Source organism: Cannabis sativa, chromosome 9 (genome assembly GCF_029168945.1).
Source record: "Cannabis sativa cultivar Pink pepper isolate KNU-18-1 chromosome 9, ASM2916894v1, whole genome shotgun sequence".
NCBI classification, from domain to species: Eukaryota; Viridiplantae; Streptophyta; class Magnoliopsida; order Rosales; family Cannabaceae; genus Cannabis; species Cannabis sativa.
In genome coordinates, this window is record NC_083609.1 from 35,747,924 (window position 1) to 35,773,848 (window position 25,925).

At 31.5% G+C, this 25,925-nt stretch overlaps 2 protein-coding genes across 2 annotated transcripts; both read right to left on the reverse strand.

Annotated features, from left to right (window-relative positions):
- Window positions 1-2,181: 2,181 nt before the first annotated feature.
- Window positions 2,182-8,822, reverse strand: LOC115723870 (homeobox-leucine zipper protein ROC8-like). The gene is made up of 10 exons (XM_030653335.2): window positions 8,651-8,822; window positions 8,236-8,353; window positions 6,876-7,067; window positions 6,214-6,708; window positions 6,016-6,117; window positions 5,688-5,894; window positions 5,240-5,438; window positions 4,868-5,136; window positions 4,618-4,707; window positions 2,182-2,685 (listed from the first exon to the last, which is right to left on the reverse strand). The coding sequence occupies exons 1-10, from the start codon at window positions 8,779-8,781 to the stop codon at window positions 2,275-2,277; spliced, it is 2,214 nt and encodes a 737-aa protein (XP_030509195.2). The 5' UTR covers window positions 8,782-8,822; the 3' UTR covers window positions 2,182-2,274.
- A 13,549-nt stretch (window positions 8,823-22,371) lies between these two features.
- LOC115723869 (uncharacterized) lies at window positions 22,372-23,584 on the reverse strand. The gene is made up of 3 exons (XM_061104861.1): window positions 23,450-23,584; window positions 23,150-23,395; window positions 22,372-23,067 (listed from the first exon to the last, which is right to left on the reverse strand). Exons 1-3 carry the CDS (start codon window positions 23,582-23,584, stop codon window positions 22,372-22,374), a joined length of 1,077 nt encoding a protein of 358 aa, XP_060960844.1.
- Between the last annotated feature and the right edge of the window lie 2,341 nt (window positions 23,585-25,925).

Consider the following 25,925-nt stretch of genomic DNA (forward strand, 5'->3'; position numbering starts at 1 on the left):
AATGGACTTTATATGTCTAATTAATAATTAAATTAAGTGATAATATTATTTAATAATCTATTTTAGTTATTAAATAATTAGTTTTGGCATTTAAAAGGTTAGAATTGGAAAATTGGTGTTTTTGAGAAAATAGAAATAAAATTTGATAAAACTGCAAAATCAAGTGGGGCCCACTACTACACCTTGGCCGGCCACTTATTGAGGTTTTTCAAATTAATATTTTCATTATTTTAATGTCAAATAACTCCTAACCTAAACCTAGTAGTTGCCTATAAATAGAAAGTGATGGCTCAGTCAAATCACAAGTTTTCAAAAAACCTTTTCTGACAGAAATTTCTCTCTTCAGAAAACTGAGCCTTCCCCACTTTCTATACCTGGCCGAAACCCTATATTCTCTTTTTCCTTTATCAATTTCGACCCTAGTGAAAGAGTAAGTGCCCACACACAGCAAGCAGTAACTCAATCATAGATTGGAAGACTGTGAAGGATCAAACTTGAAGAAGGACATTCGGGCTCAGATCTTGATTATACTCTGCTACAGAAAGGATACAAGGGTTAGAGATCTGAGCGGAAGGAGACATTAATTTCGCTGCATCAATGTAAGGTTTTCTTAACTTTATATCTGTTTAATTTATCATTTTAGAAAGTTCATATTTAGGGTGTTCAAACAACATACTTGTGAGTAGATCTAAGATCCTGGTAAAATAAATTCCAACAGAAAACACTTGCCTTCAGTCAAAATTTTGAGCCATCTTCTCTATATCATTCGAATTCTTCTTCTCTCTTTCTCTCTTCATAATTTCGAACCCTATAGTGATAGAGTAAGTGCCCACACACATCAAGTAGTACTCAATCATAGTGTGTAAGGCTGTGAAGAATCCAATTCAAGAGAAGGAGAATCGGGCTCAGGTCTTGGTGATACTCTGCTACAGAAAAGATACAAGGGTTAGAGATCTGAGCGGAATGAGTCATTTAATTTTTCTGCACCCAATGTAAGGTTTCTTAAACTTTATATGTGTTTAAATTACATTGTTTTAAAAATTCATATTTAGGATGTTAAATAACATACATGGTAGTAAATCTAAATCCTGGTAAAACATATTCCAACACGTTGACACCATCATCAGAAAAAAAAACTCATAGAGAACTATGTATACTCATCACGATTAATTGTAAGTTGAATTTATACGTAGCATGATCTATTATTTAAAAGTTGTTTTTATAGAGTTTTTTGGTTGTACTAAAGTTTTTTTAAATATATTATTCACAAATAATGATGTGTCCATACGGACAATTTGAAATATGTGTAGGTGAAACCAGCAAATAAAAACCTATTTTAGGTGATAGATGAAGACAAACACGAATTGTTAACTTGAAGGACAAAACATGCACATGCAATAGATTTCAAAAAGATGAAATGCCATGTGGCCATGCAGTTGCCGTGATGAAAGACTTTAACATAGACACATACAACTAACACTACTACACATCAAAAGTATGGATGCAAACATATCAAGATATAGTATACCAGGTAGAAACCTACGAGAATGGCATCTACTAGAATTTTTCTAAGACATCATAGTGTTGCCTCTTAGAGAAAGAATCAAATCTAGAAGGCTGAGAAAAAGAAGACTGGTTGCAACTTGGGAAACAAAAAAACAGAACTAGTGCGACAAGTGTTGACAAAAGGGACACAATAAAAAAAATGTGCAGGAGCATTACAATAGACAACTAAAAAATTACTCTTCATCAATTATAAAACTATTATACTGAAATATTTAGATAATCATACATATTTTTTCATTGGTTATTTTCGTATTTTTTATATGGAACATTTTATTTTCTATAATTTTCTTAGACAGATTGTTGAGAAAAAATGGATATTATGATCATTAATATAGAAATGACTTAAATGTCATTGTTATCACCAAAATTTGGCTATCAGCCAAAAACTAACACGTGTAAGTCCATCTCGGAATAGACAGAGTATACAATAAAAGTGTTCAAGACGAGATAACAAAGAGCTTGTAGCTCAATCAACTACATACTTGATAGTAAGAGCATGCAACAAATATATAATTGAAAGTAATGGAATCTCAGATAAAATATAAAAATAAAACATGAGGAAATAAATTTTACAAGATCAAACCCCAAATAGGACATTAATTACTAGTCTTGTAAGATAATAAAGGTACTTATTAACTAACTGTTTAAACTTGAAATATAAAACAAGGCGATAAAAGCATAAGACATGTAATAAAAGATACAAGAGTTTTATTGTTCAGTAGAACAGCCAAGAGCTGATTTAATCTTCTGGACAGTTGAGCTAATAAGAGTGTTGACAGTGGCCACAGAGTCCATGTTGATATGGTGTTTGGAAGAGGAAGGATTAGAAACCAAAATTTGGAAAGCCACAGTAAGAAGTGAACCAACAACTGATGGGGATGCATTGGTTGTGTTAGGAGAATCCGAAGCTAATTCAACATTTGGGTCAATACCATGTGTGCGACCATCACCACATATTATGATTCCAGAAGGGAGTATTGGTACATTTGAGATGTTCTCACCACTTATTGCTAGGTTAAGAGTTGGCACATCTATTGGTGCATAAATCACAAATGATCCCAAAGCGTCTACATAGCTCTCTTGAACCATCAAAATGTTGTTATCACTTGGCAGGAACGGCTGCATCCAATAATTAATTTTATTATATATGTAGAGATCGAAAATTTTAGGCATGACTTTATGATCATCATAACAAATTGAGAGCTATAATTTTCTTTTAATTCTACTAGGGCAAGTACAACACATGCATCATGCTAAATAAGCAAAAGAAAATAATAGAGTTGCATATGGAGGGGGAACTTTCCTCACGTATATAGCTACTACAAGGAAATTTATATTTTCAACAATTGAAAAATTAATGTTGGAAAGAAAAATGAATCAAAAAATTATATGTTCTAAACCTTTCGAGATAGGGCTTTGAGCAACTTTCCTAGCTGCCCCACTATTAACCAGCCTCGAGTGATATTTTTTGGTGAGGGAAAATTTATTTATTTATTTATTTTTTTTTTGAAGGAATTTATTTATTTTTTTATTTGTGAGTATTAGTGAAAATATTATTTTTATGGAGCTATTAAATAAAAATATATGAGAAAATGGAAATTTAGCAAAATAAAAAACATTCTGTGCAATAAAAATGAATATTTTAAATTTTGTGGGGATAATATTAAAATATATAAGGTTATAAATAAAGATAAAATAAAAACTTTATGAGGGTAAAAAATAAAAAAATTAAAAATTTATACATATAAAAATTAATTTATAGAAAGTTGAGGATGATCTCATAAGACCCTCCACCACCTGGCTGCGCTAGATGTAAGTAACTACTAACATATCAAAAGAAAAAAAAAAGACGTTATGTGCTTACTAATTTCTATGAGTCTATGAACTACGTGCAATATCTATATAATAGAAAATAACATAAAAATTATTTAACTTGTCCTTAGATAAACTGGTAATGAAGTACTTATATTTATTTATTATTAATTAGTAATTAATAATAATTCCTTGATGTAATATTTACATGCATATACTCTTTCTTACTAGGAATATTAGATTATATTAATTAATATAGAATTATGGGTGAGAAACAATAGTACCTCGTAGGAATTTGTATGCCACTATTTTTATTTCATTATAATGGGAGATAGTTTCTCATTATAAAATTAATTTTAGAGGGGATATTTTAGGTTTGAGAAACAAAAAGATATATAACTTTTTTTTAAATACATATCTTTCTTATATTAATTGTGGTTATGTATTTTTTTCATTAGTATTTTTTGTGTTGTCGTTTATGAGATTTGGCAAAGTACAAACTCTACGTTATGGAATTAAAAGTTACCAAGGATTCATGTTGTAAAGAATATAAGTCATACAGGTAGGTTACACAGTTCATGAACTTGAAAAAGTTCATTAATATATAGTCTAGATAACTTTGGGTGTGGGAGCTCTATAAAGCTTATAATTAATTTGTTCGCTTAGTTTTGTTTGAGTTCTGATCTTGATTTTAAAGATTTCGGATTTACAAAAAAAAAAAAAAAAAAGTGATTATGTAAAAGTAAATATTTGTTTTTTCAAAAATATTGTTATTTAAATTTAAATTTACTATACATATAAAAAATATATTTTTATCATGATTTCTTTAAATTTACAATAGATAATAATTTAAGACCCATAACAAAACTAAAAGAATAAGATTTTTATTATTTTTCTATATTTACAGTAAAATTAATATCTTTCGATTATTCTATTATTATTATTATTTTAGTGTTGTTTTTGAATATTATTTTCAAAATATCTCTCCATTACTTTTACATAGGCTCATGATATACAACTAAAATTATAATTATATTCTTTATATTAGTTTTAGTGTCGGTGTCCTGCACCTAACAATAAATGAATAACTATTTGACAACTTGAAAATAATTTTAGAAAAATATAGCATTCTGCCTACCATATTTTGATGCTCTTTATCATTCTTCAATCGCTCATATTTTAAAATTAATCAATTGAAGAAGTAAAAAAACAAAAGGAGATAATTAAATAATTACTTACCCGTAAAATAGAAATGCAATTTTTGGGATTTGCACCAGTTGGAATATGTGCAATCTCATGTATTTGTTTACCGTTGGAGAGAACATCCCACTGAGAAATTTTGGAAAGGAAAAAAGTTATTATTATAGATCCTCATGTTAACTTTGTTGTGCATTACAAATATCCTAACATTCACACAGTTACATCACAAACAAATCGATAACATATATACAAAATATTGGAGGAAATATATGAGTGAAAGATAAATGACCTGGAGTCTGGATTTGTGTTGCGTGAAGAAATCAAAGAGAGTTAGGGGCGGCAAAGGAAGCCAAAGAGAGGTAGCAGCACTGACAATCATTCCAAAAGGTTGACTTGGCGCTGTGCCCTTACGAACTGACACTCTGATTCCACTATTGTTGACTTCAGATAAATGAGGAAAATCCATTTTCCCTGACATCCCCAACATCCCACTAAAGCTTTTCAACATTCTATGCCCAAGTTTCGTTATGCTTTTCTTTCCTTCTGCTAAGCTTATCACTGCCAATAAAAGTGCATGTGCTTGCAAAATTTGTTATTAATTGCAACCTATTTCTAATGTTAATTTCGAATTATATATAATGTTCAATTACACACAACATACCTCCACCAAATTCATGAAAACCTGAAATATTACTGTGATCAATGACTTTGGAACAATAAGTGCGTCTTTCAATCATTCTTTCCAATGAGACAATCCATCTTTCAGCTCCATATGCAGTGTTATTAATGCACACAACATCTCTATAGAGCCGATGAGTTTGGACACTATCATCCACCAGCACATGTTCAACCCAGGTAACCTATATATATACATCACATGTATGTATGTATATGACAAATATGTCAATCTCAGAGGTATTCATATATGATTGCATTGCAACATTTAATATATATTCACTGTTGATAAGTCTTACTGAAATTATTTATTCACATTTACATTGTCATCTCAAATAAAAAATTTAGATGTAGATATTAATTCAGCAAAAAATAAAAGAAAGAAATGAAATGACATGTAGAAAGGTAGATTTATAATTAGGTAAGCTTATTACCTTGGAGCTGCCATTATTTGGCATGTCTTCAATGATGCAACCAGAGGGTAACTTCCAACAACGAGAAGAAGAGCTATTATTCTTTGAAATTTTATAGGATACGTCAGCAATTACCCAAATTCCAACCTCAATTTGTTGGCAAAGGCGAAGGAATGAAATTTCTCTTTGCGGCACATGAGGCGAAAGGACGTGCATTTGCGCATACATCTACATATGCATATCTTATATTTTTATCAAACATGCATAAAAAATTTGTACGATATATACAATATATATAAATGCAATAACTTAATTATCACACTTATTATTATATGCAGACTGTATTTACCAGTAGCAAAGCTCCATGTCTGTTTCCCAAGTCTCCTTTTTCAATTTCTTCAATTGTCTTAGCTTTCGTAATAATTGTAGGAAGTAGGTCTACGAATTTATTCTGCGAAATATGTATAATTAATAAGCTCGAGTATATAAATATGTATAATTAATAAGCTCGTCTTTGACAACATATATTATATAAACCGACACTTACGGAATCAAGAAAGATGTCAACCAATTGCGCAGCATTCATGGCCACAATTCCGGAGTGTTTAGATGATTCAAAACGAGCAGAGGAGGGATTTGGGAGATGATGATTGATATTGTCTCTCTGCGGAAAGATCTTATAATAGTTGTCACGGTGAAGAGTACGACGGCCACCATCGCCATGATCAGTGGTGGGCACAGAAGAGGATGATGCCGTGGTCCACAAAGGCTCATCAATCTTGAGAAGCTTAATTAGTTCATCCATGGCAAGTGCTGCCGTCTCTACCATAACTCCCCTTTCCATCTCTGTGATACCTTTGATTTGGTTCATTTTTTCTTGTTCCATGTTTGGGGTGCTTGATGATGGGCCTGACCTTACAGCAGATGGAAGTAGGTCAAAAGAGGACCCATCCGTACTTCCAGGGATTGTACTTACCAGCTTCTCTATTTCTGGTAATGGTTTCCCCATGTACTTGGCCAGAAGGTTGGATACCTTTTCATGCTATATATCCCAAATCAAAATAATATAAAAATTTAGTTCAAATATAAATATTTCAAGCAAAATAACTAATAATAAATTTGTTCCAAAAACTATGACTTAATTCTTTGATTTGTTAACTAACCACACTTTATATATGAAGATATATGTATATATATATATTTATATACCTCCTCTCTTAAGTGGACATTTTCAACTTGAAGTCTTTCCAAACTGTGTTGACGATCTTCATCACTAAAGGGCGGACCTCCACAAGAAGGGCAGATCACATTGCTCAGTGCCTCTCGAATCGCAATATTTTCACATTGGATACTTTCGTTCTCAGCTCTAAGAACATTATTATCCGCCCTCTCATGCTGAGCCTGATCAAAAGTAAATAAATAATACTTTTTATGTTTTTGATGTTTAATTGACGTTCGGTGCTTGGAATTTTTTCTCAATTTGTTGTGATGTACATATACTAATTTTGTAAACAATTTTGTTTTTTCAATTAAAAAATAATCAAAGTAAACAAATAAAAAAAATGAGGGACTGAATACAAATTCAATAGGTTAATTTTATATTTTGCATTATAACCCTATATTATTATATAGTTTAATTTGATTCGTTTCTTTCTGTGAAAATTATTAAGAATAAAAATTGGGCGGGTAATGAATAACAAATGTATTTTATTGGATGATCCATTGGATACCCATGAAGCTTCAAATATTATAATAATAAAAAGAATAACATGTAATGTAATGTAATTCAAATAAAACTACAAAATAGTTTTGAAGTTGAAATAAACATTCTATTTAAACATTCATATTGTTTATACTTCATACTTTATAAATTGTAAAAGACAAATAAGTCATAAACAAAACTAACCACATATATTGATGTTAAAAGTAGTAATAATTTAAATAAAATATCAAATTATGAAAATAATAAAAAAGATTAAGGATGAACTTTTGTAGTAACTTTAATTTGATTATATCAATAAATATTTAAAAAATTATATAGAAATTATATATTGAAGTTTCATATAGGATATTGGGTACGTATCACTTTGCCCTAACCTGCTTGTCCCCTACTTCCGCCCATAACCCACCAAGCGGGTAATTTCCACCCCCTATACCATACATACCCGTCCTCAATTTTCATTTATAGTAAAACTGTTAAAAATAGACTATTGGATCAAATCGGTCAAAATATATTTAATATAATTTCTTACAAACCGGTTTAAATAAATATAATATTAAAAATTAAAAGTTTCAAGTAGAAAATATAAATTGTGTAACGAAAACAAAATCTACAATTTTTTTTTTTTCAAAACACGACCAAAGGATGTAGAAATGAGTATAAACCCTATAACATATGATAATCTATACCCAACGAATTCTAATAATTAATGTTGCAGTTATTATTAGGTCTTTTGATATATAAATGTTTATTACAATACTAATTATATCTAACCACAAGTTGTCAATAAATTTATGTGGGAAATTTTTTTAATGCAATATTAATAAATTGGCGAAATGTATCACACACCTTTATTTGGGTCCTTTTGTTCTGAAACCAGAACTTAACTTGTTTTGGGTCTAGACCAAGCTCCAGCCCTAGTTGACGCCGTTGGTTTTCATCTGGGTGTGGGCATTCCGTGAAAAATCTTCACCATTCAAATTAACAAAAAGCGTTATATTCAAAAATAAATTTATATTATACACACATATATATTACATTGATCCATATATATAAATATTATATTTATCATGAATAACTATTTCCTTAAATGAAATCAATTTACCAAACAGTCATGATTTAACATTTCAGTAAAGAAACAAAAGGAACGAAATATCTTCATCTCTATGTGCGTGGGGACTGGGGAATATAATTATACTTCAAAAATATGTTACAATACCTTTTAAATGTATACAAAGAAAAACTAAAAAAATTTGATGTTTACCTTTCTAGTTGGGTTATTTGATAGTTAGTATGGCGATGATAAGTCTTCTTTTGGCCACTGCGAGAATTAGAGTCTTCCCCATGTTCGTTACCGGTGCCTACAATATGTCCCAATTCCTTCCCAAACTCCATGCTAACTCTTTTTTGCTTAAACAACTATGATGTGAAATGGAGTATATATGTCCCTTGGACAAATGCATGGTATTTATAAGGCTCTAGCTAAAATAAAATAATAATAATAATAATAATAATTATAATAAATATAAAATCAGTGATTTTTTCTTCTTTTGAGGACCCTTTAGATATATGTTGTCATATTCTCATGAATATATTGCTAACACCTGTCATTTCCATAGAAGGTCATCCAGTATTCACATTAGACAACCCAATAAAGAAATATATCTGATTCATGTGGGCATTGGTCTGGATTTTGTTTGGTTTTTTTCGAAATCTTTTACCTTCTTAGACCAAATCAATACATTCAACTAACCATATATAACATCACATGAAGATATTCCAGAGGGCAAAATATTTTTCAAGAACAGTAGGGACTCTTGGAGATATAATTTGAAAAGATACAATGCTGGAGAAAAAAAAATTAATTTAGATAACATAGAATGAAATTGTTTTCCATTAATGTCCTAATTAGTAATAACATATCTCATTATTCCAAATTAAGATTATTTTTAGTAGGAAAGTGGTTGAAAAAAAATTACCTTATATTATCTATATCATTTGACGTGGCAATAACATAGGGGCAGTAAGTAATTTTGGCAAACATACATTTATTATTATTACTATTATTATTATGTGCTTGCACATATTACAATAGTATTATAATTTTATGAGCAAAGAAAATTCACAGAGAATGCAAAGCACATACATAACTAAATGTGTAAATGTTTTTTTGTTTTATGCTTCATTAATTTAGTAATATTCTAATAATATTTTACTTGGTAAGCAATTATAATTTTGCTAGGAATAGTTTTATGTTATATCTACAAAAAGAATTTGTAAACCATATAAATTTTATATGCATTCACTCAAAAAATTTATTTTGAATTGCTGTCCATGATAAAAGACAATCTTTATTGATATTGTTATTAAATAAACTTCTATATATTAAAAAAGGATAATGTTGATTCGGATGAAAATAACAAAGAAATTTGGAGTGCAAAGTATATTAAATATTACTTTCATAAAATTGATAATCTCATATAGTTTGTAACCACAGTATAAAAATAAATATATGTGTCGTCAATATAAATTTTAGATATTACATTCATTCAAACAAAATCTTGAATTGAATTCAAGGGCAGAATCAGAATTAAATAGTAGGGGTCAATAGCGCCTAAAATTACAATAAATTTTGACGACTAAACCTTTTTGTTTAAAAGTGCATGTTGATTAATGATAATAACAAAGTTCTTAATTTTTACAAATATTTTATACAATACGTTAAAAAAATATGAATAAAGTAATAAAACTGAAAATAGAATATGAGCGTTGCTTAGTTAGGAACTCAATTTAATATTACAAATACTTTCTTAAAGTAAAAAAAAAATAAGAAGATGTGTGTCTACTAATATTATTAATTTAAGAATGTTCTAATTTTCTGCTAATATATTAATTAAACAATACACTAATTATTATTTATTAATCAAAACACGTTAAAACTAAAGTATTTAATACAATAAGTTATAGGAATAACTGTGATATAAATACTCAATATTAAACAAAAATTACACATTTATAATATTAAAAATAATTATAAAATACAATTTCACTTATGACAAATGTATAGCATAAGTTGTTATTAATTTATGTTCGACCCATCTAAAATTATAAGAATAATCTCTTAATAGAATTTTTTTTTAAAAGGAAACACATCTTAATTACCATGAGGATGATACTAATTAATTTAGATGAGCTTTGAGAAAATTAGGATAATTTTACAATTACCGTTGAAGTCATTAATTTTTGTGGATTGACCTGTCTACATACTTTCTTTGTGAAGGATTAAGCCAATTGTACTTCAGAATATGATATATATTGCAGGTTTTGAATAGAAGAATTTTGTTATGACAATTTTCAACAAGTCATTGTAATTTAAGAATTCGGAAAAATTCTTAGTTGAATGATCTTTTAAGATATTTTGAGATTTGTATTTTATACCATTTTGTTGTAACACTTAGCATTAGCAACTAATAAGTTGCCTACCTATCATTTTAAAAGAATCAAGTTGAACCAAATTTTAAATCGTCTTTGTAATGTTTTAATAATTAAGAGGTGAATGATCTCTTTTATAAGATACCAATGTGTGCACTTTTGAATTTTTAGGTAAAATAATAATTTTTGAGATTTTATAAGGTAAATGATCTCTTTAAAATTTTTGAATGATATTCTATCATTTATATTGATTTTAGAGATCTCATTGCAAGTTTATACTATTTTATGGTTTTAAAATTTTATTACTTTTTGGTAACAAATTAAGTTTAAAAATTACTTTATTTATTATTATTAGGGTAAATGCTATTTTGGACCCTGTGTTTTACAAAAATTATCAAATGGACCCTCTGTTTTGTTAAATGACAAAATAGACCCTATATTTTCAAAAATAGTAAAAATAGGACTCTGAGCTTAATTTTCAATAATTTTATATTTTAATATAACCAACTTTAAGACAATTTGTAACGCGAACAGATACAAAAAATGTAACTAGTTTTGTTATAACATCTCTAGATTAGATTATTACAAAGTTTTATTTTGACAAAATATCGGTTCATGGTCTTATTTGTACAATTTTAGAAAATACAGGATCCATTTTATCATTTAGCAAAACAGAAGGTCCCATTAGTAACTTTTACAAAACACAAGGTCTAAAATAGTATTTACCCTTATTATTATCATTATATAAAGCGATTATTTCTATTTTTAATAATTACTTCCTAGGAAATAATAATTATTTATCATATATTAAATAATATCTTAGATTTAAATTTAACTTTGAGATTTGAAACTTAATATATTATTGCAGTACGAGATATTTAAATTATCAAATATCTTTATCATTTAATAATTCAAATATAATTATATTTGAAGGACATATAATTGAGATATTAAATGATAATTATATATACAATGCTCATTTATTGGAGTCCCAAATAAGAATACTTCATGTAACTAATATATAGTAATAGCTACGTTTTCGCCAATTGTCAACATATATTTTTGTTGTAGGGTTTTCTTTAAGATTGTATACACATGCACATAATTCATTAAACCCAATACCTCATATTTTTCTCATACATAGTAAGTCCTTTTTTTTTATTCGTTTATATATAGATACATATATATAATGTATATCTCTATTATATTAAATATAACTATGTAACAGAAATTGTTCTCATTTTTAAATATTGTGATTCAAATTTGAACGACACATATTTAAAAATATGTTTTTATTATTTATTTTGAGCTTATATGTATTATTATTATATTAAATATGGCTATGTAATAAGAAAATATTATTTCTTTTCTTAAACATTGTTATTCAAATTTTAATATATTGTACATTTCTAAAATATCTTATTACTATTACTTTTTATACTTATGTGGCTGTGCAGGAGAAAGTATTTTTTTTAAAAAAAAAAATATTACGATTCAAATTTAAATATATTGCGCATAGCTTAAAATATCTTATGAGTGAAAATAGAGTTGGAGAGAAATGCTTAGAAAATACTTTACTATTTTGAACAGTATCTCATAATTACAATATAAATGAGGAAGGTAATATATATAGGTAGAAAGTTGAGTTAGTTAGAAAAATAACTAACTCGACTGCTACAACAGAAAAATAACGGAACCAAAGATGGTTCAAGATGATGCTGATCAGGGGTAGTATCGTAATAGCCCCCTCAAGCTGTAGTGTAGATGTTCGAAATGTTCAGGTTGGATATAATGTTGTTAAAGGAGGAGGCGAGCAAGGCTTTTGTGAATATATCAGCCAGGTTGTTTTGGGATTGTACGTGAAGCAGTTTGAGGATGCCTTGCTGGACCTTTTCTCTAATGAAATGATAGTCGATTTCAACATGTTTCGTGCACTCGTGGTAGACTGGATTTTCACTGATGTGAATGGTTGTAGTGTTGTCACATTAGAGAGAGACAGGTTTGTTGAGTGAGATGCCAAAGTCTTTGAGTAAGGTAAGGATCCATGTGACTTCAGAGGTGGCATTGTCCATGGCTCTGTATTCGGCATCAGCAGAAGACTGTTAAACAACCTGTTTTTCTTTTTTCTTTTTTTTTTGATTTTCAAGAGACTAGAGCTTGGCCAAGAAAGACACAGTAGCCAGAAATGGAGCACCTTATGTCTTGACATGCTCCCCAGTCTGCATCAGCAAAAAAGGACAGTTGTACATTTGTGGGAGACAAGCTAGTTTCTACGTATGCTGATATTTGGGGAGTAGTGTATTAGCAGGGAAGAAAAGACCCTGTCCTGGGGTGCGCTTTAAGTATTGGAGAACCCGATGGGTAGCCTGAAGATGTGGTACTCGAAGACATGTGAGTAATTCACTTAGGTGATTCACTGCATAACTGATATTAGGCCTTGAAATGGTGAGATAGATCAGTTCGCCAATGAGGCTTCTGTAGACAGAGGGATCGGATAATGGTTGTCCTTTATCTTTGCTAAGTTTGATATTAGGTTCCATTGGAGTTGAAGCAGGTTTAGCTCCAAGGTACCCTCTATCAATTAGTAATTGCAAAGTAAAGGGTCTTTGAGATATAGATATGCCCTTCGTTCTTCTACCAATTTCAAGTCCAAGAAAGAACCTGAGGGTTCCTATGTCTTTGAGTTTGAATTTTTTATCTAAAAATTGTTTGAAATGGGTGATTGCCATGTCATTGTTGCTAGCTATGATTATGTCATCGACATATATTAGTATAGCTAGAAATATTGTGTTTGTGTTTTTGATAAAGAGGGAATTGTTAGAGAGAGATCTGGTGAAGCCTTCATTTGTGAGTGTGGTGCTGAGTTTTTAATACCACTGTCTTGAGGCTTGTTTAAGTCTCGTTGAGCTTGCATACTGAGTTGGGAGGTGCATTGTATACTGGGGGTAATTTCATGTACACTTCTTCATGGAGATCACCATGAATAAATGCATTATTGATATCAAGTTGGTGTATGTTCCAATTATTCATGGCTGCAAGGGCTGGCAATATCTTGAGTGTATTAAACTTGGCTACTGGTGCATAAATTTGCAAGTAATCACTCCCTTGTTTTTGAGTGAAGCCTTTGGCTACAAGGTGAGCCTTGAATGGCTTAACCTCCCCTTATTCATTGTATTTGACCTTGTATACCCACTTGAATCAAACGGCTTTATGGCCAGGAGGTAATTTTGTTACTGTCCAAGTTTTGTTTGTTTTTTCAAGGGCCTTAGTTTCAGTGTCCATAGCCAGGAGCCAATGCTTGAATTGTGAGGCTTCACTATAGGATTCAGGCTTGATTTGGGAGTAAGCTGCTAACACAGTAGCCCTGAATTGGGGGCTGGGTTTAGCATAGGAAATGAATTTCTCAATTGGAAGGCAATGAAATAGGTATGGCAAACATAATCCTTTAGGTGGGAAGGTTTGGTCATTTGGCAGCCAGTTTTTGATGTTTGTATTGGGGCCTTGGAATGAATGGCTGGTGTGGGAATGACACCATTGTTGTCTTGATGAGACTTACTAGATGCATCTGCTGTAGCAATGACACTAGTATTATTTTTGTGAGACTCAGTAGAAGCATTTGGTGTGTGAATGGCACTAGTAGCTTTAAAGGGTGATTTAATATCTGTAGTGTTGGGTCTTATGCCCTAAATAAAACTCATTTCAATATAATCAGATTTACTTATTAATATAGATCATAAATAACATTTAATGTAGCATGGTTCACATGATTTATTTCATGATTATGTACATAATGTATGAATTCATCTGAAACCCTTTTCACATACTTGATCCTGTTTATTGTATTGTCAACACTTTGGAAAGTAAACATGACTATGTGAATAAAGTTTCCTAGATTTATCAGACACAGGGTTTTACTAATATGATAATCTACAACAGAGTTTACTTGCATTTAGAGAAATGCTATGTTCTTTCCAGAGCATTGGTTAAAGTAAAGCTCAGGTTGGATGCATGGAGTATGCATCGGAAGGGACCGATATTGAACTTTGACTTAGATTTATTAAACTTACCGTAATATCTATTCAAGTCAATATCGCCTAGTTGATCCTAGATCAAATTATCTTAATCCTGTTATGATTAGGCTCAATCTCAAGAGGTTATTTGTGTTTTTTGATTTGTTAGTTAAGCCTACTTTTAGGTCAGGGTGATACGTACATTTTGGGAACACGGTAGTGCAATTGAGTGGGAGCGCTAACATAAACATGGAATCTATAGCTTCTATCTGGCGAATAGTAAGTAAAGGATGATCTCCTTCGAGCTTGACCAAACGAAAATAAATGGTGGAGTACTCATTTCACATAAGCTGAAATATCATTTATACGGGGTTAAGTATTTTAAGGATAAAATACATTGTAGGGTGTAATGGTAATCTAATCCCTTTACAGTGTAGATCATTCATATAGAGGATCATTGATCAAATTAGGATTATAACAATGGATAACTAATGAGGTGTCTGTATGGTGGAGCATATAGAGCATTCTATATACTGAGAGTGCAATTCTAAAATCTATGCGTGGATTCAACGAAGAACTAATAAGTCAGTGAATTTAGGTTATAAATTCTTGATCTGCTTATTGGAAGCTCGGTTATATAGACCCATGGTCCCCCCACTAGTTGAGATAATATTGCTTTTAAGACTCATATAATTTGTTTTGATTAATCAATTATAATTCTCAAATTAGACTATGTCTATTTGTGAATTTTTCACTAAGTAAGGGCGAAATTGTAAAGAAAGAGTTTTAGGGGCATATTTGTTAATTATGATACTTTGTATGGTTCAATTAATAAATATGATAAATGACAATATTATTTAATAATTATTTATAGTTATTAAATAGTTAGAATTGGCATTTAAATGGTTGAATTTGAAAATTGACGTTTTTGAGAAAATCAGATGCAAAAGTGATAAAACTGCAAAATTGCAAAAAGTGAGGCCCAAATCCATACTTCCATGGCCGGAAACTTTTATAGGAATTATCCTCTGATATTTTCATTATTTTAATGCCAAATAATTCAAACCTAACCCTAGTGGAATGCTATAAATAGATAGTGAAGGCTTCAGGAAATTTACACTTAACTAACACACTTTTCGTTCAGAAAAAACCTGAGCCTTCTCTCTCTATACCTGGCCGCCACTCTCTCGCTCTCTTCTTCCTTGAGATTTCTAAATACTTAGTGATTAGAGTAGTCCCCACACACAGCAAGTGATACCTCAATCATAGTGAGGAAGATCGTGAAGAAAGACTTTTAGCAAGAAGGAGTTTCAGCATTAAAGAATCAGAGAAAGAGATCTAGGTTCAGATCTTGATAATACTCTGCGACAGAAAGGATACAAGGGTTAGAGATCTGAACGGAAGGAGTCATATTATTCCGCTGCACCCAATGTAAGGTTTACTAAACTTTATATGTGTTTATGTCATCGTTTTAGAAAGTTCATATTCAAAGTGTTAATCAACATACTTGTGAGTAGATCTAAGATCCTGGTAAAATAATTTCCAATATGTAGTTGGTGCGTGAACATCAGTAGCTATTTTGGAGTGTATTTGAATTGTTGCAGTTGGTGTGGGAACAACCACTACTACAAATTACACTATTCACGTCGGTCAACGCTACTGTTCATAGCATTGACCGACGTGAATAGTACACAAGTTATAGGACCCGTCTGTTTAAAAACGACACTAATAATATCTAATTAGCGTCGTTTAATAAATGAGGCTAAAAATAAAACTGACGTAAAAAGTTAGTTTCTTAAAAAAAAAATTGCTTTCATTTAGCGTCGTTTATAAACAGTCGATTATTGTTTTTCTCGAGGGTTTAAAATTGACGCAAAAAGCATTTCTAAGAAATATAAACAAAGCTAATTTAATAAACCCCCATGCTACTGTTCATACACATCGAAAACCCACTCTTCTAATGCTCTGGCGAAACCACCCTCATCCCTTCCCGATCGTTCTCTTCGAATGCAGAGCTGGTGCTCTCTGAAAACCAACCTCTATCCTCTCGGTCGTCCTCTCCAAAACTAGCCTCTCGTCCCTTCTGATTGTCCCCTTCGAAATCGGCCACTCGAACCCTTCGAATCCAGCCACACGAACCCCTCAAATCCAGCCACACAATTTTTTAGGTGTACTGGTTAGCTTCATAGTTGAACCCCTTCCTCCCTTCCGATCATTCTATACTTGTATGTGCTTTATATTTGGGCTCCTAGGGTTTCTGCACCAGAGGCAGACGCAGAGGAGGCGGAGGAGGCAGCGCCATCAGTATCAACATCTCGACAGCCATTGTCTCAAGTAAGTCCGGTTGTTACACTTGTGTTTTGGAATTTCTTAGCTGTTTTTTTTTTTGTTCTCTTTTTCGAATTAGATGGGATTCTCAGGTTTTCCAAGACTTTTAGACCTAGTCGATCGGTTAATTTTTTTTTTTCAAACAGATATTTGAAATGCATTGATAGAATATATGTATATGGTTGCTTGATTTTTTCTTTTCTTTTTTGACAGTAATTTTATGATGTTTTTAGTGTGAGTGAGTGTATATGTATGTGTGTGTGATTGTATATATGTGGCTATTTGAATATTTTCTAGGTTTGTGATGTTTGAATAAATGTGTGATTCTTCTATTACGGCAGCTGCATAATTTTGGGGAGCTTCATCAATTTGTTCTATATTTAAAGTTGTGAGATCAAATTAGTATTTTTAACTATTTGAGAGAGCAAAATGGTCCTGAGTGCAGTGAAATTTTAGAGTGAATGACATATAATTAGAAAAAAATAGTGTCTCAGCTAAAATTTTAAGAAAAGTATTAGATGTGAAAAATTTAGGTTTCAATTTTCCTTGAAATATTTCATGGAGATATGGTTTAGGCTTTTAAGGAGTCGAATAATGTAGAATATGCTGGTAATTCTGTAAAACTATAGACACATTTAGGTTGAATTTTCTTTTTCTGTTGAAAAAGGTATGTGTAATGCAATTTTTTTAGCTGAATTGTAGTTTATTTTTTCCTTGCTAAGGTATTTCACATACACTTTGCGAGGCTATATACGTGTTGCATCAGGTTGTTTTACGAGCACCAGTTACGCCCGATGCATATCACACACTAGGACTTGCCCATGATGCATTGGGTGATAAGAAGAGAGCCTTCGGTTTCTACTTGCTTGCTGCATATTTAATGTCCAAAGATTCATCCCCCTAGAAAATGCTTGTTTATTGGTCAATGTAAGGTTTTGTTGTTGTTGATAGCATTCTTTGATATTACCTTTTTTCTTTGTGGTATATTTGTATGTCCATATGATGAGTTCATCCACGCATATGGTAGATTTCCATAACTCTGTCTGATAGTTTTATTGTGGTGGGAGTGTAGCAATTTTTATAAAGGGAACTGAATTTATTGGGACTGATTTCAACTTGTGCTTTCCTGTCACGAGTTTATTTATTATTTTATTTACAGAGTAGAGTACTAAACAATGAGTTGGCTTGAACAGAGTGATATATGTTGTGTTTGTGATTTATGGCTAGAGAGATAGTGATTTTCAAATAGTTATGAATAGGAAGAGTTGGACTTTTTACTGAATCGATTTATCTTCAGTGTCATCCTAAGAAATTTATGAAAGATATTGTGTCTATTAATTTGGGGAAGAAGAGAGGATATAGGAATATATTGATAGATAATCTAGCAAGGAAATTAAAGAATAGATTTACTATTTACCTTGTTGCATTTGATATGAGAGGAAGGAAAGACGTGTCCACTTACAGAGGGGGTTAAAAATTTGTTTAAATTAATTATTTAAGCTCCATATTCAAGTTTTTGATCTAGGATCATTATTTTTTTGTAATATTTTTTTCTCACTCTAGCTAATGTGTTTTTTCTATTTATTATTCCATGAAAAAGATTATAAGTTGACAAATTATCTGAACAAAACTTACTTTTTATTTGTTATCAATTTCAGAGAAAGAGGAGATATTGATCAAGCAAATTATTGTCATTCTAAAGAAATTACAGCAGACCCTAAAGACATTCAATTAAGATTGCATTGTGCATCACTTTATCTTGAACTTAAAGACTATAAAAGGGCTGCTGAATCTTATGATCAGATACATCAACTCTCTCCTGAAATTATAGAAGCATGGAAAACAAGTGCAAAGGTTTTTACCTCGTCCCTTTTGTTTTTCTTTTATCCACTTAGATGCTACGATTTTTTTTTAAGATTTGATCACTTAGGGTAAATGGGTTCCTTCTTAAATTGAAAAGGTAATATACTATATAACCTTGTCTTTGTGTCAAAATATATTTTTTTTTTTTATATATGTAGAACTATAGAGTTTGAATAATTATTTGTTGTCTTGGTATATAGTTATTTAATCTCCAAAAAATCTTTCCTTCACATGTCATGGCTTTAGTTGTATAATTATATTCTCAACTTTATTATCTTTAAATTTTGGTTACAGAAAAATGGTGGTTGGTTTGTCACAGTTTTCTTCTTGCTAAACCTTTAATAGTGTAAAGTGTTTACTTTTGTTATAGTATCACTGTAGAGAAAATTTGTTCGTAAGCCTCAATACTAATTTGTTTGATATTTTTTCCACAATCAGGTAAGTAGCTAGCAGATTCCAAACGAGGTTACGAGACGTGGCACCTTTCTCAAAATGGGATAAGAAACTTTCGAAGATTGTTTTTGATCCCCGATTTAAGGTTTGCTAAACTAAAATATTACAATGTGCTTTCTGAATTGCTCAAATAGTCAATCATGTAGTAATTGTTATTCCTTCTTGGTCTCAAAATGTTGTAGGCTTAGGCGATATTAGTTAAAAAAAACTAGAAGGCAGTATTAGCAGCTTTAGCACTTTAGGTGCCCATAGACTAAAATATATAATGCACTGTCCGATAATTAAGAGGAACTAAAATAACATGAAGTCATAACTGTTTTTCAACTTTGATGTTTGTTAGTCTAGTATATATAGTTAATTATTACTTATTAGCTCCCACCCACCAAGTGAATATTTTTCCATTCTTTATTTTCTTCGGATAGTGTTTCTAAGTTTTATTTTAAAATTGACATCTTATAATTTATAAAATGAGGGAGACTGATTTTGGGTCTCATTGCAGGCTATTCCAAGCTACTCCACTAGGAGATCCTTGTTTGAGCACTTTGCTAAAACACGTGTGGAGGAGGAACGCAAGGAAAAAAGAGATGCTCAGAAGGCTGCAATAGAGGGTTTTAAGCAATTACTGGATGAAGCCTTAGAGGTTTGTTTGATAGCCCTCCACAAAAGATTTAGAGCTTCTTGTATTAATCAAACCATGGTATATACATATATATAAAATTGAATTAGCCATCTTTAACTACAATCACGAGTCTTGAGAAAGAGAAAAGTCAACTATTGCTTTATCTAATAGCTAAAGTATTTTGATCATAACCTTGGTGATACTTTTCCATATCCTTTTGGATCCCTTGGTACATGTAAATTTTTTGAATATGAGAAATATGATTGGGAAAAGAGCTCAAACAAAAAAGAAACAGAAATAACTGAATATAAACTAAATAATTTGCTTAATCTAATTTTTTATTAGCTCATTATCTTTGATTTTAAGGTTTTCAAGATGTAGAATGCAATTTTGGTATTATGTGATTAGTTAATAAAATTGATATGACATTTTTAAACCGACGGAATAAGTTTTTTGTGACAGTTTTAAAATGCCATGAAACATTTAACGTCATTTTTTAACCGACGCTAAAAACAAAACAGAAAAGTAAGTATTTAGCGTCGGTTTATAAATGTCGAAAATGTTTTTTTGCGTCATTTTGAAAATGACGCTAATAAAAAACTATTTGCGTCTACGGTATATACGTCGGTTTTATAAACCGACGTAAATTCTTTAAGTGACACTTAAAAATAGACGTGAATAGTGAATTTTGTAGTAGTGAACACTAGTTGTAGTAGGTGCATCTAGTGTGAAAGTAGTGCCATTTGTTGTTGAGTGAGGCTCAACTAGAGCTGCTTGTGTGGGTTCAGGAAGTGTGGGAAGTTGAGATTGTGTTCCCTGTGTGGTGTTGGTGTGTAAATTCGTAGTAATGTGATTGTGGGCAGGTATGCAATGCAGCTGGAAAAGCAGATTTATGTCATTGCTTGAACCTTGGCCAAGAAAAGGAAAGATATGTTCATGGAAATGACATCTCAGGAATGATATATTTGTTTTGTTCAATTGTCAAGAAGGGTGTAAGCCTTCATCCCATGTGGATATCCAATAAAGATTGATGCACGACTTCTTGGGGAAAATTTATGCCTAGTAGATGTAAATGTAGAGGCATATGCAAGACACTTGAAGCTCCTGAGATGGTCATAATTGGGGGTTTTAAGTGTAGTTTTTCATAAGATGTGCTGCCATGAAATAGAGCAGAAGGTGTTCTATTCATCAAGTAGGTGGCAGTGGTAATTAGGTATGCCCAATATACAAGAGGTAAATGTGACTGAAAGCATAAGGTTCTTCCAATGTTAAGTATGTGTTGGTATTTTTGTTCGACAATAGAATTTTGTTGTGGACGTTCAACACACGAATGATAGTGAGTTATACCCTTAGAGGCATAGAATGATAACATGGCAAGTTCCTTAGCATTGTAAGATCAAATGGATTTAATTGGTGTAGAGTATTGTGTGCAAACCATGTTGTAAAACATGGGAATGACATTGTGGACATCAACTTTAGCCTTAAGCATATGTCCAAATGAATCAAGATGCATCATCCACAATAGTGAGAAAATACATATATCCTTCTATGCTAGTGACATGGAAGGGTCTCCAAATGTCCAAATAGATTAGATCAAAGGCATTTTTAGCAAAATTATTATTGGATATGAATAGTGATTTTCTTTGTTTTGCAGGATGGCAAACAGACAATATTGATTTGCTGGAATGGAAAAACTAAAATTGATTTTTTTATTGAATGTATTAGAGACATGCATTGAAGGATGGCGAAGGCGTGTATGCCATTGGTCTACATTATTTTATGTAAAGAAAAAGAACAACTAGACTGAACTATAGGGCTGAACTCTTGATGTAGAACATAGAATTTCCTGAGTCTTTTAGCTGTCTGAATCACCATGCTCGGAGAAAGAGCCTATATTGAACAAGAATTATGGGAAAACACAACTATATTAAAATTGTTTTCAAGGAATGCATTGATTGAAAAGAGGTGTATGTGAAATGTGAGAACAAACAAAATATTGTGAAGAATAATGTGTTTGTTTATTTGGATAGTTCGAATGCCTTCGACAGGTATATTAATTCCATTAGGTAACACAACGAATTGAGGAAAAGCATTGTTAGAGAAAGATAGAAAGCTAGATCTGGTGGCACACATATGATGTGTGGCCCCACTGTCAATGATCGAAGTAAAAGGTTGAGAAGAAAAATGCTTACCAGCCATGTTAGATGCAGTAGGGATTTTGTTTGTATCATCACGAGAAGTGGCTTGGCTCAAGTGTTGGCTGAGAAGAGAAATAAGGTGTTAGCACTGGGGAGACAGATCTGTATGAGTTGAAGTGCTAAGAATCACATCCGAACTGCTGCTGGCTTGATTTGCAGCTGGTTTGGATTTGTCTGGTTTCTTTTTATCACCATTCCCTGGAGGAATTTCGTGGATAAAATAACACTTATCCACGTAATGGCCAGGTGTGCCACAATTGGTACAAGAGGGCCTCGGCTTCTTGGATCTTGGGGGAGGGTTATTGGAAGATGATCGAGCTGATGCTGCCAGAGATGAAGCATCTAAAGAACCAAGAGTGTGTTGCCTCTCTTCTTTAACAATCATAGCAAACACCCGTGAAAGATTAGGAATGGGTTCATTGAAAAGAATTTGAGCACGAACGGATGCATAGGACTCATTCAAGCTAGTAAAAAACTGCAAGACTTGGTTTTGATTGTAATATTCCAAAAACAATTTCATGGCACCACAGGTGCAAGTGGTGTTTGGTTGGAGTTCTCTTAGCTTATCCCAGATGGATTTGAGCATGGAAAAGTATGAGGTGACGGACTGATCACCTTGTTGGAGACGTGTTAATTGTGTTTGAAGCTGAAAGATTCGAGGTCCACTGCCCTCATTGAATCTTTCTTGCAAATCATGCCACAAATCTGTGGCAAGATCAAAGTACATAATACTTTGTGCTATCACAGACGAAACAGAATTTACAAGCCAAGACATGACCTTGTTATTGCAACGAATTTAAGAATGGAGAAGGGGATTACAATTAGCAGGTCCAGGAAGATAGTCGTCAATGAACACGGACTTGTTCTTTTGCAGTGAGGGCCATTGTAATTTCTTTTTTCCAAGACTGGTAATTAGCTCTATTAAGAATGGTGGAAACCAAGACCAAGCCAGGATGATCTGCGGTGCTGAGGAAGAAAGGACTTGAGACATCTTCGTGAGCCAATCTGTCGACTAGTGATGAACGACGAGTATGAACAGGGGGTTGAGGAATGTCAGCAACTGGATCAGGGGACGAATGAGCTGGTGCAAGATTGTCTTGTTCATTCTAGATTCGTGTTCTTGGATTGGGATTTTGTCGAGGTGCAATAGAGGTATCTACGAATGGTGGTGCAGAAGCAGTATCGGGATTGGACTCTGATTGGTGGTTCTCAGACGTGGATGGGGGAATGCCATCTTGAGAACGAGTGGTGGGTCTCACAATTGAAAAAGTGGCTTGAATTTCTGATGATGCCATATGAGTGAAAACAGAGTAGGAGAGAAAAGCTTTGAAAATGCTTTATTATTCTGAATAGTATCTGATAATTACAATATAAATGAGGAAGATAATATATATAGATAGGGACTTGAGTTAGTTAGAGAAATAACTAACTGGGCTGCTACAACAGAAAAATAACAGACCCAAGGTTGGTTCAAGATGATGCTAATTAGGTGTAGTATCGTAATATATCTTTCTATTAGTTTTTTTTAAAACTTACAATAAGTAAGTAACAAAACTCATGCAATATTTTATTGTTTTCATAAATTTACAATTAAGATTTCTTTCTATAGTTATTTTATTGTTTTTAATATTATATTATTATGTGTATTATGCTTATAATATTGATGTGTAATATTATTTTTTTAGTATTAATTTTTTATATTAGGAGTATGTTCATGTTCAATATTATATTTATTTTTCTCAAAATTTTAAAATTTTAAAAATTATTTTTTAGTAATAAAATTATATAGTTTATAAGTAGATTTTTTTAATTTATAAATTTTTTATATTATTACTTTCATACATCTTACTGACATTTTAAATTTTATTTATTGGTTTAAAACTTTATATAATATTCTTGTTTTTTTTTTTCAAAATACTATTATATTTTTTTTTTGTAAATATTACTTAATTAAACATTTTTAATATAAAATGATGTTGTTTATTAAATATAACATATATAAAATTATACAACTAAAAATATACATAAGAAAATTAAATAACAACTAAAAATATAACTAACTGTACAGGAAATACACGTAACAATAACATAATATGTAAAGAAACATTACAGTTTGGCCAACAAGACCTACCGTTCCAAAAATATTGTTAGTTGAGAGAAAAAAAATACTTTTAACTGTTGGGGTGTTTATATACATATTAATACCATAATTTTGTGTCAAGGTTAAGTATTCACATATATATCATTTTCATAAGATTGACCTTTTAGAGAACTAAAAAATTAAAACGATTTAATTCTATTGTCCACACACACATATATATATATTGATATGATATAAAATTACATTAAAACTGTGGACTCATTTATATACTCAACCAAGTGATAGTTTTGCATATTTTGTCTAATATATATATATATTTTAGGGGAAGGATACCCTTAGGGAAGAGAAGGCTAGTAAGATTGGAAGGGCGATCTCTAATTCAAATAGAAGCTTCATCTAACCCGAAATCTAATTTTTCTAATTTGTAGGGAAAAGTGTTAGCGAAACGCTTAACATGAGTGATGGAGACATTAGAGAAGTTAGATAAAGTATGTTGATCTTGCTTTTAGCCAACGACACTGAGTCAGTTAATAAGGGATTAGAAATGTAATTACGACAGAGCAAAAAATAGGTAACCAATAATGAACACAAGATTTTAAAGAGGTTCGACCCCTTTAGTTCGGTAATGGCCTACTCCCTTTGGATGTATTGACTTGAGAACAAAGAATACAATGTTTCCTCTCTCAAAGCTCTCACAATAAAATCTCTGAGTATTTTCTCTTAGATCTCTCTAAGCAATTCTTTCGATCTCTTTCTCAGTGAAGCTAGATCACTATTTATAGGGCTAAATGCTAGAGTGAATCTTTCCCTTTTGCTTACAATATCTATAATTGGTAAGAACATACATTAAATAACTAGAATACATGAAATGAGGGATTCAGACAACTTGCCATATCCCTTTGATATGATCCCATGATTGTAGGGATTGCCTTTGTGCTTGGGCTTCATGATATCAATCTTGAAGTAAGTCTTGATGCATGACTTGGAGAAATGACTTCATTTGTTGTTCAGATCATCTTCCCTTGCTCTGCTCGGTCAGGAAGACTTTGTGCGTGCAGATGTATTACTCGAAGTCTGTTCAAAACTTTTCTCCTATTAAACATAAGAAATAACAGACATGTGCCACTAGCACATATTGCCACGTTGTTGTGCAAAAAAATGGGATAACATTTGCCCCCCAAATCTTCACGGGACTTCCGAAGTCGCGCGTAGACTTCACTTAGTTTGAATTCTTGTCTGAACGGGTGGCACGTGTTCGATGCACCTATTGGTGATCCGATGTGATTCTAACCAAAGGTCTCTTCGATATTCGTCTCATAAATGCTGGTTAATTCAAACCTCAAAATACTCCAACGATTGCATGCTTTGACGGTTGTGTTAAGTTTTATGCCCTAAATAAAACTCCATTTCAATGTAATCTATTTTATTCAACATCAATAAAGAAACAAAAGTATTTTTCATTCATTTGTGTATGTTTTGGTTCACTTTATCAATTGCTTGTCTATTTGATTTATAAATTCATCTTAAACCCTTTT

What these genes read in the sequence shown, in the direction of transcription:
- LOC115723870 (XM_030653335.2), bottom strand. Translation starts at nt 8,781, where the DNA reads ATGGAGTTTGGGAAGGAATTGGGACATATTGTAGGCACCGGTAACGAA. An exon ending in CAAATAACCCAACTAGAAAG is followed by an intron (nt 8,354 to 8,650) that starts GTAAACATCAAA and finishes TGAATGGTGAAG; the next exon opens with ATTTTTCACGGAATGCCCAC. An exon ending in ATTGCATTTCTATTTTACGG is followed by an intron (nt 2,686 to 4,617) that starts GTAAGTAATTAT and finishes TATTGGATGCAG; the next exon opens with CCGTTCCTGCCAAGTGATAA.
- LOC115723869 (XM_061104861.1), bottom strand. Translation starts at nt 23,584, where the DNA reads ATGGCATCATCAGAAATTCAAGCCACTTTTTCAATTGTGAGACCCACC. An exon ending in CTGCTTCTGCACCACCATTC is followed by an intron (nt 23,396 to 23,449) that starts GTAGATACCTCT and finishes ACACGAATCTAG; the next exon opens with AATGAACAAGACAATCTTGC. An exon ending in CCCTCACTGCAAAAGAACAA is followed by an intron (nt 23,068 to 23,149) that starts GTCCGTGTTCAT and finishes TGCAATAACAAG; the next exon opens with GTCATGTCTTGGCTTGTAAA.